This window comes from Mastacembelus armatus, chromosome 8 (assembly GCF_900324485.2).
Source record: "Mastacembelus armatus chromosome 8, fMasArm1.2, whole genome shotgun sequence".
NCBI lineage: Eukaryota > Metazoa > Chordata > Actinopteri > Synbranchiformes > Mastacembelidae > Mastacembelus > Mastacembelus armatus.
This window is the reverse complement of record NC_046640.1, coordinates 14,167,073-14,182,524: the sequence shown is the minus strand read 5'-3', so window position 1 is coordinate 14,182,524 and position 15,452 is coordinate 14,167,073. Positions and strand designations below refer to the sequence as shown.

The 15,452-nt window shown below is 40.9% G+C and overlaps 1 protein-coding gene across 1 annotated transcript in view; it reads left to right on the top strand.

Moving 5' to 3' along the window:
• LOC113140930 (protein sidekick-2-like) overlaps window positions 1–12,479 on the top strand; it is a 35,383-nt gene extending 22,904 nt beyond the window's left edge. The window contains exons 28-44 of the mRNA XM_026325052.1: window positions 54–248; window positions 350–551; window positions 694–797; window positions 1,067–1,137; window positions 1,273–1,408; window positions 1,577–1,633; window positions 2,084–2,185; window positions 2,275–2,390; window positions 2,490–2,676; window positions 4,115–4,252; window positions 4,922–5,083; window positions 5,205–5,330; window positions 5,420–5,584; window positions 5,676–5,816; window positions 6,969–7,113; window positions 9,436–9,565; window positions 10,933–12,479. Coding sequence (XP_026180837.1) covers window positions 54–248; window positions 350–551; window positions 694–797; window positions 1,067–1,137; window positions 1,273–1,408; window positions 1,577–1,633; window positions 2,084–2,185; window positions 2,275–2,390; window positions 2,490–2,676; window positions 4,115–4,252; window positions 4,922–5,083; window positions 5,205–5,330; window positions 5,420–5,584; window positions 5,676–5,816; window positions 6,969–7,113; window positions 9,436–9,565; window positions 10,933–11,343 — 2,588 coding nt within the window. The 3' untranslated portion in view covers window positions 11,344–12,479. The remainder of the gene's footprint in view (window positions 1–53; window positions 249–349; window positions 552–693; window positions 798–1,066; window positions 1,138–1,272; window positions 1,409–1,576; window positions 1,634–2,083; window positions 2,186–2,274; window positions 2,391–2,489; window positions 2,677–4,114; window positions 4,253–4,921; window positions 5,084–5,204; window positions 5,331–5,419; window positions 5,585–5,675; window positions 5,817–6,968; window positions 7,114–9,435; window positions 9,566–10,932) is intronic.
• The last annotated feature ends 2,973 nt before the right edge of the window (window positions 12,480–15,452 follow it).

Below are 15,452 nucleotides of genomic sequence, written 5' to 3'. Positions count from 1 at the left end.
TCTTCCTCTTTTCTCATGCATGACTTTATACTGATGTGGGTTTGTCTTCCCAGCCTATCAGATCACATACAGAAGAAACTCTTCAAATAGCAATGCTGCCACCGTTGACGTGCTGAGCCCAAGCGCAAGACAGTACACAGCGCCTGGGCTGAAACCAGAAATGGTTTATATATTCCGCCTCACTGCTCAAACACGAAAGGGCTGGGGGGAAGCTGCAGAGGCTTTGGTGGTCACCACAGAAAAGAGAGGTAAGATGCTGCAACTAAAATGTTTTATTTAAAATAGTCCTCTCTAAATAATAAGTTTGAGAGTAATCGTGTGTGTCCATATGCGTGCGTGTGCTCTTCAGCTCGACCCCAACCCACAAGCCGTCCGATAGTGCCTCAAGAGGAAGTCCAGGCTCGCAGAGTGCTGTTGTCATGGGAACCGGGAAGCGACGGCCTATCCCCAGTTCGTTACTACACAGTCCAATACAGAGAGCTGCCAGACAGTAACTGGACTGTCCATTCTGCATCAGTCAGCCACGAGACACACTCCTACATAGTGGATAGGTAAATGTTAAGGTCCACTTTAATTCCCATAATCATCAGCATTTTTACTATGACAACAAATAGAAATGTGAGCAGGACAATATATACTTTGACTTTTAACCTTTAACTTGAGCCTAAGATTTTAACCTTTCTCTGTGTAAAGGTTAAAGCCCTTCACTTCTTACCAGTTCCGCGTTAAAGCCACCAATGACATTGGAGACAGTGAGTACAGTCAGGAGAGTGAGGCCATCACTACACTGCAAGACGGTAAGATGTAAACATGGACATGGAACAAACATGTCAGTACACAGAACAGAGTTGATTTCCATGGAGTTGCACAGCAACACTGTTGTAATTATATGAACATGCCTTTACATCCACGTTGGACTTTCACAGTGAATATTTAACATCAACAGCGCATGTTTACACTCAAGCTGTTCCCTACCAGAGTGTTTGAATTATATATCACTCTCCACAGTCGCCTGGGTTTGCTAACACCAAAATTCTTTTTTTTTTTTTCTATGCTTATCTTTTAGCTCCAGACAAAGCCCCAACCATTCTGTCTGTTACCCCTCACACCACCACATCTGTACTGGTCCGTTGGCAGGTACGCTTTTAAATTATTTGACGCTGTGTTTTTTGAATGGAAGTATGAAAGGTGAAAGAAGAATTTCTTGGCCAGAACTGTTGATTGTGTCACTTGTATGTTAAGGGGGATTAAGCAGACCTCTTCTCTTCGTAGCCGCCTTCTGAGGATCACATAAATGGAGTCTTGCTGGGATTCAGGGTCAGGTACCGGGAGTTACACTATGACCGGCTGCGCAGTTTCACTGTCCGCACAATTAACAGTCCCTCTGCCAACTGGGCTGATCTCACTGGTGAGCTGACTTTTTCTTTTATGGAAAAACTGAACTGATTGCCTCTAAAATGTTTTTTTTTACACGCATTGCTTTGATGCTACCATTAAGGCCTTCAGTGTCTTTTGCAAAATAAATATCCACCCTTGTTTTTTCCCTAACCTTGCCAATCCTCTATCCAAACTCCAGTTCCTTACAGTATTAGGAACTTGAGCGAATCCTCACTTACCCAATATGAACTGGATAGTAAGTCTTCTATCTTTCTTTCTAACTCTCTCCCATCATTTTCCATTTGTTTGCATGTTTGTTTGCATGCCTCTATTATATTTACCTTCTTCAAAAAAAATATGCCATTTGTATAATAACTCACACAAACTGTGCTTTGCGCCATCCTCCCACTCAGCTCTAATCTCTGTGGGGCCACTGCTGATTCTTATGATGTGTATATGACTTTAATCTCTCGGAGCTGCCCTGTCATCATTTCAGTGTTTTATTTCTTTTTAATCACTGACAAATGTTTGCCGTGTCCCCGCAACAACCTCATCTTTTCATCAGTTTGCCTTAAAATTCCACCCCACCATTTTGCGATGTCTTGCCACAGGCATAACTAAGACTGTGTGTCTCCCTGGACTAAGTAACTTGCTCTTTTATCCTAACTATTCTTTTATAATGCATCTATTTGTTATCGTCTTGCAGATTTAAGTAAACATAAACGCTATGAGATCCGTCTCAGCGTGTATAACGCTGTGGGGGAGGGTCCTAGCAGTGCACCACAGGAAGTGTTTGTTGGAGAGGCGGGTATGTTATTTCTGTCATTGCCATATGGAACATATAAAAGTGACTATGTTATTAATATAGTTACAATTTACACTTTTGCCTCATTCTAGTTCCAACAGCCCCTCCACAAAATGTGGTGGTCCAGTCATCAACAGCCACACAGCTGGATGTCACATGGGACCCTCCTCCTCTGGATGCTCAGAATGGGGACATACAGGGTTACAAGGTATCACTCACTAACATACATCATGCCTGTTTTATTTTAATGTTTTTATTCACAAAATGCATGAATCCTGCATCGTGAACTGTTTTATTCTGTTTATAGATCTATTTCTGGGAGTTTCAGCTGCAGAACGAGACGGAGCGTCTGCGTACTCTCTTCCTGCCGGAGCTCGGGGTGAAGCTTAAAAACCTGACAGGCTACACCACCTACATGATCAGTGTGGCAGCCTTCAACGCTGCCGGGGACGGTCCCCGCTCCCTGCCCACCAGAGGGCGTACACAGCAAGCAGGTGAGTAACATTAAATCCAGATGTGGATACAGAGATTGCAAAAATCAATCAAGAGACCAGTGTCAATTATCTTTTGCAAATACTTTCTACCAAATTCACACATCAAGGGTTCACAGTCTTGGGTAGTTTATTTATGCCTCACTTACTTTCCTCTGCGTCTTTCTGTCCAGCTGTAAAGGAAAACTCCTTATTTCAACCACAAATTTTCAAGTGCTTGTGTGAAGTAATATCTCAGAGATATTCACAAAAGATGCCTTCAAAAGGATATTTGATGAGTGCTTTCATCTTTAGTCACACAATACTGTCAACTACGACTGAAGGGCTGCAGCTTTAAGACAAATAATGTAAGACCTGCTTCTTTTATCCACCAAGAAATACAACATTTGCACAAAAAAAGCTTGGTTTCATCCTGTGAGATATAGCATAAGAGATCAGAGACTTCTTGGAACCTCCTCCCCATGACAAGCCAAGGGGTTGGAAGCTTAATGACAGTGGAGGAGCAAGAGTGCAGGGGACACATGTAGATTAGTTTTCTGGCCGCAACTGCACAAAGAAGTCTGTGTTTACGAGCTAGAGAGAGTTCCTCTTCTGTGGTTTCAGCACAAAAATGGTTTACAAATGGTATAAATTTCTCTTGTCTTTTCCGCCCCCTTGAAGGCTGTGACATTGGTGAGGGTTACAGCAAAGTGCTGAGAACTTAAAACACAGGCAGGAATTTTGGCTGTCTGTGCCCCATGATACTGGGAAGTTAGCCAGCACAAGCTTTTGTGAAATTTATGCAGGATTGTGGCTCAATCCTGACACTTAGCTGAATCTGGGCTGGGTCAGCAGGCAGAATTCTCACAACTTTTGTTCAAGGTCGCACAATCATTTTGCACACAACAGTCATACAGGATTACTGTACATGCAGGATTATTGATCTGAGCTGTACACCACAGGGCCTGTTTTTACACACATAAAACATTTTATTTGCCCTGTTCTGACAGTAAACTATGAAATCTGTTTCATATTTAATTTCCGAGTAGTCCCATTCCGAGTCATCTACCATAACTACCATAACATAATTTTTTACGACGATGTCAAATTTCCTTCCTCTGTTGTAGACTATGAGAACTGCCTTTATGTTTCACTTTTGCATTGCTCTAAAGCTGTTTGTTGCCAGTGTAAGCTCCAAAATCTCTTAAGTGTTTTGATAAAATGGGGAAAGCAGCTGCAACATGAGCAACCTAAGTTGGAAATAGCTTTTGTGACTGAAAAAGTGTATAACAAAGAGGGTCAATATGTTTGCAGTCAAGAATAATAAAAACTGCTGGATTCATTTAGTCCTTAATTTTAGTTTTTACAATTTTACAGATTTTACTGATATTTGATATTAGCTAAGTTTATTTAATTTTTTCTCTCAGTACTGTCATTACCTTTTTACTTTTCTTCACCAAAGCGCCCAGTGCTCCCAGCTTCATCCACTTCAGTGAGTTGACCACCACTTCAGTAAATGTATCCTGGGGAGAGCCCAAACAGGCCAACGGCATCATTGAGGGGTACCGCCTCGTTTATGAGCCCTGCACTCCAGTGGATGGTGAGAAACTCTGCCTGCAGCCTAATAACTAATGCTTTACATTCTTCAGCTAGCATTCTCAGACAATGATTTACAACCTCTAGCCTCGTTACCATATTCTTTTTCATATTCTTCACGCTGCTTAAGCTCATGCTCTAATCTGTTACAGATGAGTATAGGCCCAGCAGTAACATATATGGCATGGCTGATAATAAATGTTTCTGGTGAGACTTTGCACAGCTTCCTCTCTCACTGAGAGGAACATGGCTAATAGCTGGGTAAGTGTAGTTGGCTGGGCCAGATTGTCAAGTAATTGGGAGCAGAGGTGGAATGCTGAACGGAGACTGCTGTGGTCCTTCTGCTATCTACTAATGGTCCCAGAGCAAAGCCGAACTGAGCCGCAAAGACAGGGAATATCAGTTGGTCCATTATAAAAAGGCTCCTGGTCTTTCTTCCTATCTGGAAATGTAGAAGGCCACGAGAATAAGACCTTGTTCTGTTAAATATGCAAAAATGTGCATGTCTCTGAATGCCTTGTGGGAGTTGTCTGTCTGGTTTTTTAACTCTTTGTGAAGTTGTCTGCGGTTGTCTGTCTATTAATATATACAAAGCTTGGCTGTTTGTCGCTTGTAGAAAGCAGTATCTAGATTCTTAGTGTTTCCTGTACAGACTCCTCTCCTCGCACTCCAGGTGTCAGTAAGATAGTGACAGTAGATGTGAAGGGCAGTGCTCCCCTGTGGATGAAGATTAAGGACCTGGCCGATGGCGTCACCTATAATTTTCGTATTCGGGCTAAAACGCTCACCTATGGTCCTGAGGTGGAGGCCAACATCACTACGGGGCCAGGAGAAGGTGGGGCTCTTTAATGGTGTGATGCATTAACTGCTTTTTCTGATACTCATGTGAGGAATATATTTGAGTACCCTCCTGTGAGAATGTCAACTCTTCTACTATCCATTTTTATCTTCCCAAGGAGCTCCAGGCCCTCCCGGTGAACCATTTATTTCTCGTTATGGCACTGCCCTCACACTGCACTGGACAAGTGGTGATCAAGGTCGTGCACCCATCACACGATACGTTATTGAGGCCCGACCATCTGGTGAGCCACAAACATACACAGTTTTCCATATGAATCTTCATCTTAAAGCTTCATTAATATATTTACATAATTTCTCATCTTACCTTTAGATGAAGGACTGTGGGATATTCTTATCAAAGACATTCCTAAAGAAGTAACATCTTACACACTTAACCTGGACATGCTAAAAGAAGGGGTCACATATGACTTTCGAGTAATTGCAGTCAACGACTATGGCTATGGGTCACCCAGCAACCCCTCTCCTTCAATATCAGGTTACTTTAACATTTTGAGTTATTGTAAAACTGTTAATTATGCAATCCATATTTTATTTCGATGTTAACATCTGTTACTTTTTTTTTTCAGCTCAGAAAGTTTCTCCATTCTATGAGGAGTGGTGGTTCCTGGTTGTGATTGCTTTAGTGGGCCTTATCTTTATCCTCCTCCTTGTTTTCATCCTCATCATCCGAGGCCAGAGTAAAAAATACACCAAAAAAGCAGATTCAGGTAGGAGATACAACCGTCTGCTAAGCTTACTGCTAGTGTCTCCATCCTTCTCTTTCTGTAGCTAAAAACTATTGACTGGAATTTGTTTTCCTCTTGGCCAGCTCTTCTGAGAATTACATTTTAATGATTGTATATCCAAAGTCTATTTTACGGAGTGGGAGTGTGAAGCCTCACACAATTAAACATATTACCCAGATTCCTTGGCATTGTTTGGCTGACAGGGTAAAGATGAGAGTAAAGGTTAGCTGTGAAACAGCTGAAACAGGCAGATGAATAAACATTATTGTTCATGTTTAACTGCAGTCAGAATCGATACTGGGATAAATGGCTTGGTAGAGGTTTACTGCTCAGCCCATTAGTCAGCCTGAGAGTATTTCTATAACTTCACCACCAGTGACTCTTACACCACTGTATCAAGAAGTCAAACTTCATGATTGTGAATTATCCCAAGTGTCATTACTGCTGCTACAAACTTTATCAGGGTAAGGGAAGGTAACCAGTATTAGGAGACTTGTTAATATTTCACATTGTGATTGGCTTGCAAGTAATCACAGAGAGGCCATGAGGGGGTTATTTTGTAAGCTATATATCTAGGAACCAAGCAGTTCAGAGTAGTTAGTAGATGGACAGAGTGGTATGAAGAGGAGAGGAATTGAGTGAAGGGACTCTATTAGCGACTTTCTAGCTTTGTCAGCATTTAGCATGATGCCAGGGTTCCTGAGGTCAATAAAAGGGCTTGGCTAGTCCAGTACAATCAGGAACTGTGTTGAGATACAAAGAAGGCTTCTTACCCCCTCGCAAACCCTCCCCAGTTTTCCCAGGCATGATGCTGGACTGTCTTACTGGCAGCTGTTATTTTTACTAGAGGCCAGGCCTGGACAGTGGGTATGATGATGTTCTGCCAGTGGAATGAAAAACCAGTATCCTGAGTTGCTGTGTACATGTACACTAAGTAAAATAAGGTAGCTTATTTTCTGTTTAGAAGAATTTAACTTTTAAACATTAACTGTCTAGATTTATATTTATTGAGTTTTATTGCGTTGTGTTTCACTAATCCTTAAGACTGAAATTAATTCTAGATTTGACTGAAGATCACAGATGATTTATTTCATTCCATGACCCATGCAGTGTCGTCCTCATACCCCTGTTCAGGAAACCACTCCAACTGCACAGCGTTGCCTCTGACCCACGGAGAGATGGTGCGCCTGGATGAGGGACGGTTCCCAGCCCTGGAGCTCAACAACAGACGCCTCTCTGTGAAAAACTCCTTTTGCCGCAAGAACGGCATCTACACACGGTCAGTCACTATCGCTGTAAAGTCACTTCTCAGTCAAGCATGGTGTTCAGCTGACCATTGCATTCACTTAGTGCAGGCAAAAATTCCACTTCAGAAAAGTATTGTTAAAGTCAGTTTTGCTTGAGTTTCCTCTTCCAGTTGAGTGTGTTACTGATACTGACTGGAATAAATAATGTAGACTTGTGTGGCCCCCTCTTCCCTCACAATAGTCTGTCAGTCTTGAGAGAACAAACCAAGCCTCGAGGAGCCTAGCTGCTGATTTGATCCTCCTTCCACTTCCCTCGTTGATATTCAGTGTTTGTGCAAAGCAACAATTTATATAAGGGGACAACACAATACCAGCTAATTAGCATTCATGAGGTTCTGTGTGAGCTCTTTGTCTGTCTGTCACCACTTTAGACAAAGGGTGCTTATGGGTCACAGCTGGCCATTTTCCTTTGCCCTTGAGACCAGAGTTTGTCTGAAGTGCAGTGCTGTGAGAGCTATCTCAACATAAAGTACAACACTGTCAGTATGAAAACATGTCCTTCTACCTGTCAGTGGGACCTCAGCAGGCAGGCTATTTGGGAATGTTTAGGTAAACATTAGATAAGAGGAATTTCACAAACTGCAGCATGAAAAGCAAATGGGCTGTGCAGAGACATGGGTCATGCATTTGCTGACTGGACTGATGGTCACATGGTTGTGTGAGGAGACAGGGGTTCAAAGTCTGCTTCTTGTCACAGCACAAAAATAAAATGCTGGTTTTTTAGCATTAGTGTACACAGTATGGTGGAATGTGCTAGAAGGGGTGCATTAAGGGCAGGAGAATCTGTACTGCTTTCCCCTTGACCAAGGAGGCCAAGAATCAAAGGACCTTGAGATCCTCCCTCTCTTTGAAGAACTCCAGTCTGGTTCCATACTCCTTGCTAATGATCTGTGGACTAAGGAGGAAGAGTGGGAGGGTTCCCTATGGGATATTTGAAAGGGTGAGGGAATGAGGGATGAATAAGACAGATAAGGCATTGGGGGAAATACAGTGCTCCTAAATAATTCATAGCTTACTGGCAGCATTTTGTGTGGAGTGTGATCAGCAGCAGGATCCATTGCCTCTCCCCTGCGCTTATGTTGCCCCATCCTTTTAATGTCTGACTCAATCTTGTCTGAATTCTAAGTAGATGTTTTTTTCACAGTCTGCCCCCCTCATGCCATCCCCTTTAACCTAAAGTAAATGTCCCTTTGTTGTGTCAACATTTTCATGGTCGTTGTCATGTGTCTTCTTAGCTTCCTGTTCCTGGCATTCCTGGTGATTTAGCTCCTGCATATATTTCAGTACACGTTAATTTTTACTTGAGAGGTTGTCAAGGTTGTCTTCTTAATGTTACATTAGACATCACAGCTTTATGCTTGTCTATTCTACCCCCACATACGAATTTTACATTTCAGATCATTTAAACGTTCACCTTTCACACCATTCATAGTTTATTGAATTCTTTAGTTTGTATTTCTGAAACCAATTGAGCAAACTCTTGATGTGGTGTTATGCCCACTGATGTAGCTCAGTGATATAAGAATAGTGGTCCAGTTTAGACCCATTGACCATCTAATTCAATTTCAGCAGGCCTTGAACACAGCAGCAGTCATTACTGCACAGATGTTTCTCTCTGCTTCACTTGATAGACTTAATGACTGAGCCAAAAGAAGCCAGAGGTCTTTTTACTTGACCTGCGCTCATAAAAGAACTTTATAATACGTTGCTGAGCTCAAGGCCATGCTTAGTTTACAGCTTTTCTGTGCAGGAGGTTTAAATCGCTGACTTAATCATTGGAGGCATTCAGCTTTAATCACCACAAATAATCCTTTTTATGAAGATGCTCATATGTTTTTATAAAAAAATCTTGCTTGCACATCTCATTGCACTTGAGGTGAGTTGAGCTCAAGCAGAATTTGGCCCTCACCAATGCTTCCAACAGATACTTGGCAACAATCAGAAGGAATTAGCAAATGAATGAACCCATATGTAATCCCTTTCCTGCATTGTGTATTAGTAGCATGCAGGAATGTGCAAAAAACCCATTTGCTGTTTGTTTGAAGTAAGCTATCTTTTTCATTTTCATACTCAGTGAGTCTGTGCTGGATCGGTGCATGTTGAGCCCACTGAACCCCCCTGTGGGATGTGAAGCTTCTTCATTTCTAAAACTACTTTGTAGTCATTAGTCATTTGAAATGTGTCAGTCACAGGAATGACAGTGCTTTTGATGTTTATGTTCTCAAAGAAGCAAGAGCTCTAAAGTTTCTTTCTATTTCTTACAGACACTCTTTCTCTACTATTATTATGTCCAGGTCTCCACCAAGACCTAGTCCTGGAAGTCTGCACTACTCAGATGAGGATGTCAGCACTAAGTATAATGACCTGATCCCTGCAGAGAGCAGCAGTCTGACTGAAAAACCCTCTGAGATATCCGACTCTCAGGTAAGCACTGACTCTGGCTTGTAGTCCACGTCTACACTGTGTCTGGAATAGGCAATGAATAGGCAATGAAATTTAACTGTTTCTTGAATTCTCAAAGTGACAAAGTCCTCCAGGGCTAGGTCTGAATCTTTCCAAACTCAAAAAAACTTACTTTCCATGCTTTTTTTTTCACATTTATCATCTATCACTTTGATAACCTCTATTCTTTCTTTCTTCATATTGTCCACTCTTTGTTAGATGCAAAAACTAGAAATCTGTCTAATCAGGAAGCAGTATTTGTGAGGATAAATTAAGCACAGTCAGCAAGCTGTGATTGGATCATCTCAAATTAAATATCCTCTGTTAGTATAGACTAGTCATGGCTGATGTCTCTCAATCTGAGTTTAAATACAGATTTCTCCCATGGGACTGAAGTTTGGGGCCACGTCTAATTATGTTAACAGGAAATGTCACGTTAATCGAAGCTGCTGGGCCTCAGCACGTGATGTGATGACCTGAACAGCTGAGTCTGTGTGTGCCTTGAATAGGGAGGTCCAGAGAAGAGACGGGAGTGGTTAAAAGTGATGAAGGATAATGGATACAAAAGACAGAGAAGCTGAATGCAGCAGATGCTAAACATCTGTCTTCCCACACTCTCGCCTGGTCTCCATGGCCAATTTATGTGGTACCTGCACAGTCAAAACATTGTTCAGCCCAGTTTGAACAAACACTGCTCTCCCGGGAGACACAAACTGGTGTTATTCTTTTCCTCTACATAGCCCCCCACTGTTTACCTGCCACTTGTGCAAATAAATGGTGTTACAACATCTGTTAAGCTGTAGTGTCTCAATAGAGCAGTAGATGATCAGGCACTTGTCCAGCACACAAATGTGCCAAGCGTGTAATGTTTTCTGTGAGAGTAATATTCTGGCTATTCTCAGCCAGCACAGTGTGCTGGAACAGCAACAGGATTCACCCACACAAACATTTGTCACCTAACAGATCGATAACTTAATATTACAACAAAAGCAAATTAATCCTGTGAGCACTGTCTCTGTCCAATTCTAGGACACTCTTGTGTACATGTATCACATTGCTGCTCCACAGAGCTACGGGTGAGCTATTATGTGTGAAAGTGGTTACATACCCATAGAATTACACATGGATTAATAGATTTCCAGATGTCTCTAAATAGATATTCAACCCCTGTGTTATGACTTGGTATTGTGTGATTTGTCAGTAAGGATGGTGCAATAGAATTAGGGGAGATTTATGAGCATGTGTCATTATTCTCTGTTGTTGGCATCCTAAATGCTTTTGTTTTTCACTATACACTGTTTTGTAACTATTCAAGTGTCTTCTATTTCTGTGTCTGCATTTACTCACAGGGAAGTGACAGCGAATATGAGATGGACCAGAGCCGGCAGAAGACCCACTCCTTTGTCAACCACTACATCAGCGACCCGACCTACTACAACTCCTGGAGGCGGCAGCAGAAGGGCGTTTCTCGTCCACCGGCATACGGCTACTCCCAGCCCGAGCCCCTGGTGGAACAGGAGTCACGGCAGCACCCCCCACCCGTGCCACCTCTGCCCCCTCTCCTCCCACAGAGTGCTCCATCCCCACAGCCCCAGTGCCAGGGCCAGGGCACTCTGTTCAGGCCTAAGGGAAGCCGGACTCCCACCCCCTCCCTGCTGTCATCTGAACCCCCCAGCCAGCACAGCACCCTCTACCGACCCCCAAGCAGCCTGGGATGTGCCGCTCAGGCACCTACCGCGGGCTTCTCCTCTTTTGTTTGACACAAAGCTTTCCTTCCAATAACAACAGGACCCTGAGGATGAGTATTTGATTTTGTTGTTGGTGGGTTTTTTGCTTTTTTATCTTTGTTTTTGTTCTGTCTTACTGACTGATTTGTTGCTCAATATGAAGCATTGCAGGCATCTTGAATAGCGCTTTCTTCTCTGTGAAGAGTGTGTGTATATGACTGTGTGTGTAGCGTGTATGGTTGTTAATCCACGTAATATGTATTTTATGACAATCATTTGAAAGTTTTTATGCATTGCTTATGTAAATTTATTTGAAGGTTCAACCATGTAAACAAGGCATAAATAGAACCTGAGGTTCTGGAAAAAAAATCCTTGTTTTGAAAATACTGTATTATATATTGTTTCATATGAGAGCTTTACGAAAAAGCAACTACTTTAAAACTATGTAGAGTATGGAGCACTTTGCTTGCTGAGACTGGACAATGGAAAACTTAACTTTAATGGCTGATGGCTTGGAGAGAGGCATGAAGTGGTCACCATGGCCACTGGCTGCCTTTGAGTTTCTCACTCTGCCTAATCACTATTTGAACTGCATTATGTGTTTACTGTATGTACTTGTCTCAAATTGTTTACCAGATATTTATATCAATCAGCTTCAAGCTCAGCATTTTCAGAACATCACTAGTGACAATAATATGAATCACATTAAAGCATTGTGGCACCTTTATAATAGTCTGGGGAATGTGTTAATTGTGTGCTGGTATTCATGTCAATAGAAAACTAAGATGTCTTTCTTAATGTGCATCTGTTTACTTTTATGTTAACCACAGTATATGACCAAGTGCACACATCTTTTTGGTTCAAATGATACGATCCCATCACAATCACATCAAACATTATGCTATTAATAGCCGTCAGAGAATAACTCATTTTGATCAGGTTACTAAGGCATAAAGACCATAAGCAAAACGTAGGATCAACTTGATTATCTGCTACAGGTTTACCAATGAACAATCATGTTGATTTTCACAGGTGACCAAAGTAATTGAAAGCTCTTTCAGTGTTGCTTTTCAAGAATGCAGCACATTTTAAGAATATGTTTCTTAGACAATATTACTAGAAATGCAACATGAAATTGCTCACATCCAGGAAAAATTCCAAAAAGGAAAGCCCACATGACCTAATTTATAGTCTCACATTGTTTATGAGGCTCAGCTGAATTGTGTCTCTATGTTCACTTAAAAAACTTTAAGGATGGACAACAGGACACAGGTATTGACCATGAAATGCATCACTAAGGTTTGTCATGTGATAATCTGTGTTCAACATGTTACAGTGTAACATGGCATTGATATAATGACAGAAAGTGTGTTTTATGCTCACATACTGTATGTGTACATATGTTATGATGAAATGTTTTCTACAGTTTGAATATGCTGGTTCTTTAAAAAAGCTGGACACATAGTGTATAAGCATAAACAGTCACTCTTCAAGGCTCAGATATATCATCTGTCAAATTTCAAATGTGAATTTCACTGTACATATCATGAAGGAAACATTACAGCCCTATTCATGGTAGCTCTCCAAAAATAAATTATTTTGTTTTGTAATGGCTTTTTCTCCATGCCTCATCTTAATATTTTAAAATATAATTTCACGCAGAATATTATAGATTGGCAAGAAGAATAGGGATTTATAATTTTGACATATATAAGGACTGGTAAAGTTTTGAATTTCAGACCCTGCAGACAACCATTTTACTGTGACAGTCTTAAGTAAAGCTGCTTGCATAGTCTGGATGACAATTTGATTATGGGTGACACTCGATCCTACAGTGCAGAAATGACCTGATCCTCTCAGCCACAACAAAGACATAATTGGGATGCATAAGAGCAAGAGTTACACAGAAGAATTTGGAGAAGAACCTGATCTGGTGTGGGCATGCTGAAAAGCTGGGGAAGTGTGGGAGAGTGTGGCTGGGTAATCTCCTTATTTCAGGCTGGAAAACATTGATCTTAACCAAGGCAAATAGAGGAAGAACAGCGTTATCAGGAAAAAGAAAAAAATCAAGTAAAAGATACAGATAGTTGGAACATCTTTATCTGCCAACATCATAAACTCTATCAGGCCACAAAACAAAGGCTAAAAGGCAATATAAATCACATTGACAATATAACTAATTGGCAAAAGTGGATAAATTATTATCCATATATGTATAATTTATCAAATTCATATCATACTACTTCTGGGTAATTGAGTTACATTACAATAATGTGGAAAATGTAATAGGTATTGTGGAAAATATTTCCTCTGCAAGTGCAGATAGCAAATCATATCACATCTGTAGCTTATATATATTTTATAGTCCAATATGTTTCTACAATAAAATCTAAAGCTCAATTTACAAGAAATTATAACGTTACTTTGTTTAAATAAATCTATTCGCAACTCAAAATTATAATTCTTTACATTTGACACCACCATGACTTACTGCAGAGAGGCACATAAAGTCAGTTTCAGTTCACAGTTTCAGTTCACACACACTCGCTTACACTCAAAGCTTCACGTCAACAAATCTGTTAAATTTGTACATTTCAGTCAGTATCATCTCATGGGACCAAGCTATACAGAATGCGTCCTAATTCTGACTGCTGGAGTGCATCAGAGCACATTTGCAACAAAGCTCTTGACTGGTGACTCCAAAATTAGGGCAGATTCATGTGTGATACAGAGGGAAATTGGATGTTATAGCTTATAGATTTTTTTTTTTTAAAAAACCCTCAAAACTCCCTCTTCTAGGTAGTATGCTGAAGTTTGCATGTAGTTGTTTAACTAATCAGGGCTGAGTACAGCACCCACCCAACCTGTCATCCACAAAAGTGAAAAACTAGTGCAACACTACTGGCAGGTTTAAAGGGCACTGCCTACGGTCTCTTTTATGGTTGATAAGGTGTGTAATGAACCCTTATATTTTGCACTCTCTGCTTAAAAAAAAAAAAACAAACAAAAACATAAAATTGATGGCGTACCAGTCACATATGAGCAGTGCTCCATCCATTCATTCCAGCACTGAGGATAAAAAGGCAGAAATTGCACCTCCTGGATCTGCTGACACCAGCAACAGACCTGCTGAAGAGACACACAGCAGCAGACTGCTAACACTGCAAACTCAAGACAAAACTCCAAAGTGAATGTTTTGGAAGATTAAAGGTGACAAATGTCCAATCTGGGAGAAATCTTAACATCTGATCCTGTAAGTTTTACTGTAAACACATGATGAAACCAGGGAAAAACCAAAAGAGCTTAAGATTTTTGAAGAATTAAGTTTTTAAAAACATGAAACAAAGGGCAAAAGTGTAAATACCCCCTTACAGAGCTACTAAATCTGACTATGCTTGGGTATTTGGGACATATGCAACATAAAATCTGAATGAAACTTGAGTCTGGACAAAAGGCCACTACAAATTCATGCTCTCCCATCAGCTGGTGGGAAAAAAAACATACTGGGACCATAGCCAAAGGCAGGAAATAACTATGAATGTGTTGAATGTGTGCTGCTGATAGGGTCCATTCTGCTCCTAAAACTATAAAATAACAGAGATTTTTCTAGATTCACACACCACTAACATCCCTAAATGGCTGTAAAAGACAAACGTGAATAGTCACTCTATCCAGGGAGTTTAGGAGAGTGACGTTTGCCCTTTGATAACTATCAGCCGTTCACACATTCCTTTCTCTTCAGCTCAGGATGAGCACGCATAGCATTGGGACATGCCCCGTCTACTACCTATTCATTTCCTTTGCAAAAGGTGTAAAATGACCAATCAGTGACAAAGGGCAGTAGATCCTCCTGGAATACACAGGGTCAAACAAATAGATCAGTCACTCAGTAAAATATTCAGTGATCGCAGACAGTGAGAAATTCATGACAGCTTTCTTTAAAGTTGACTTAATTTGACTAAAATATGCAGTCTGGTACTTTGCCTTGAACTTTTTTTTTAACTTTTAATCCCACTGAAAATATATTTCTCCTGTACAAATACAACATCCTATTACTAGATCCTACTTATAAACCTTGTTTGCTTGTGCATTTTAATCTCCATGTGAGATTAGTGATGTGTGTCCCCTGAGCAAACAGCAAT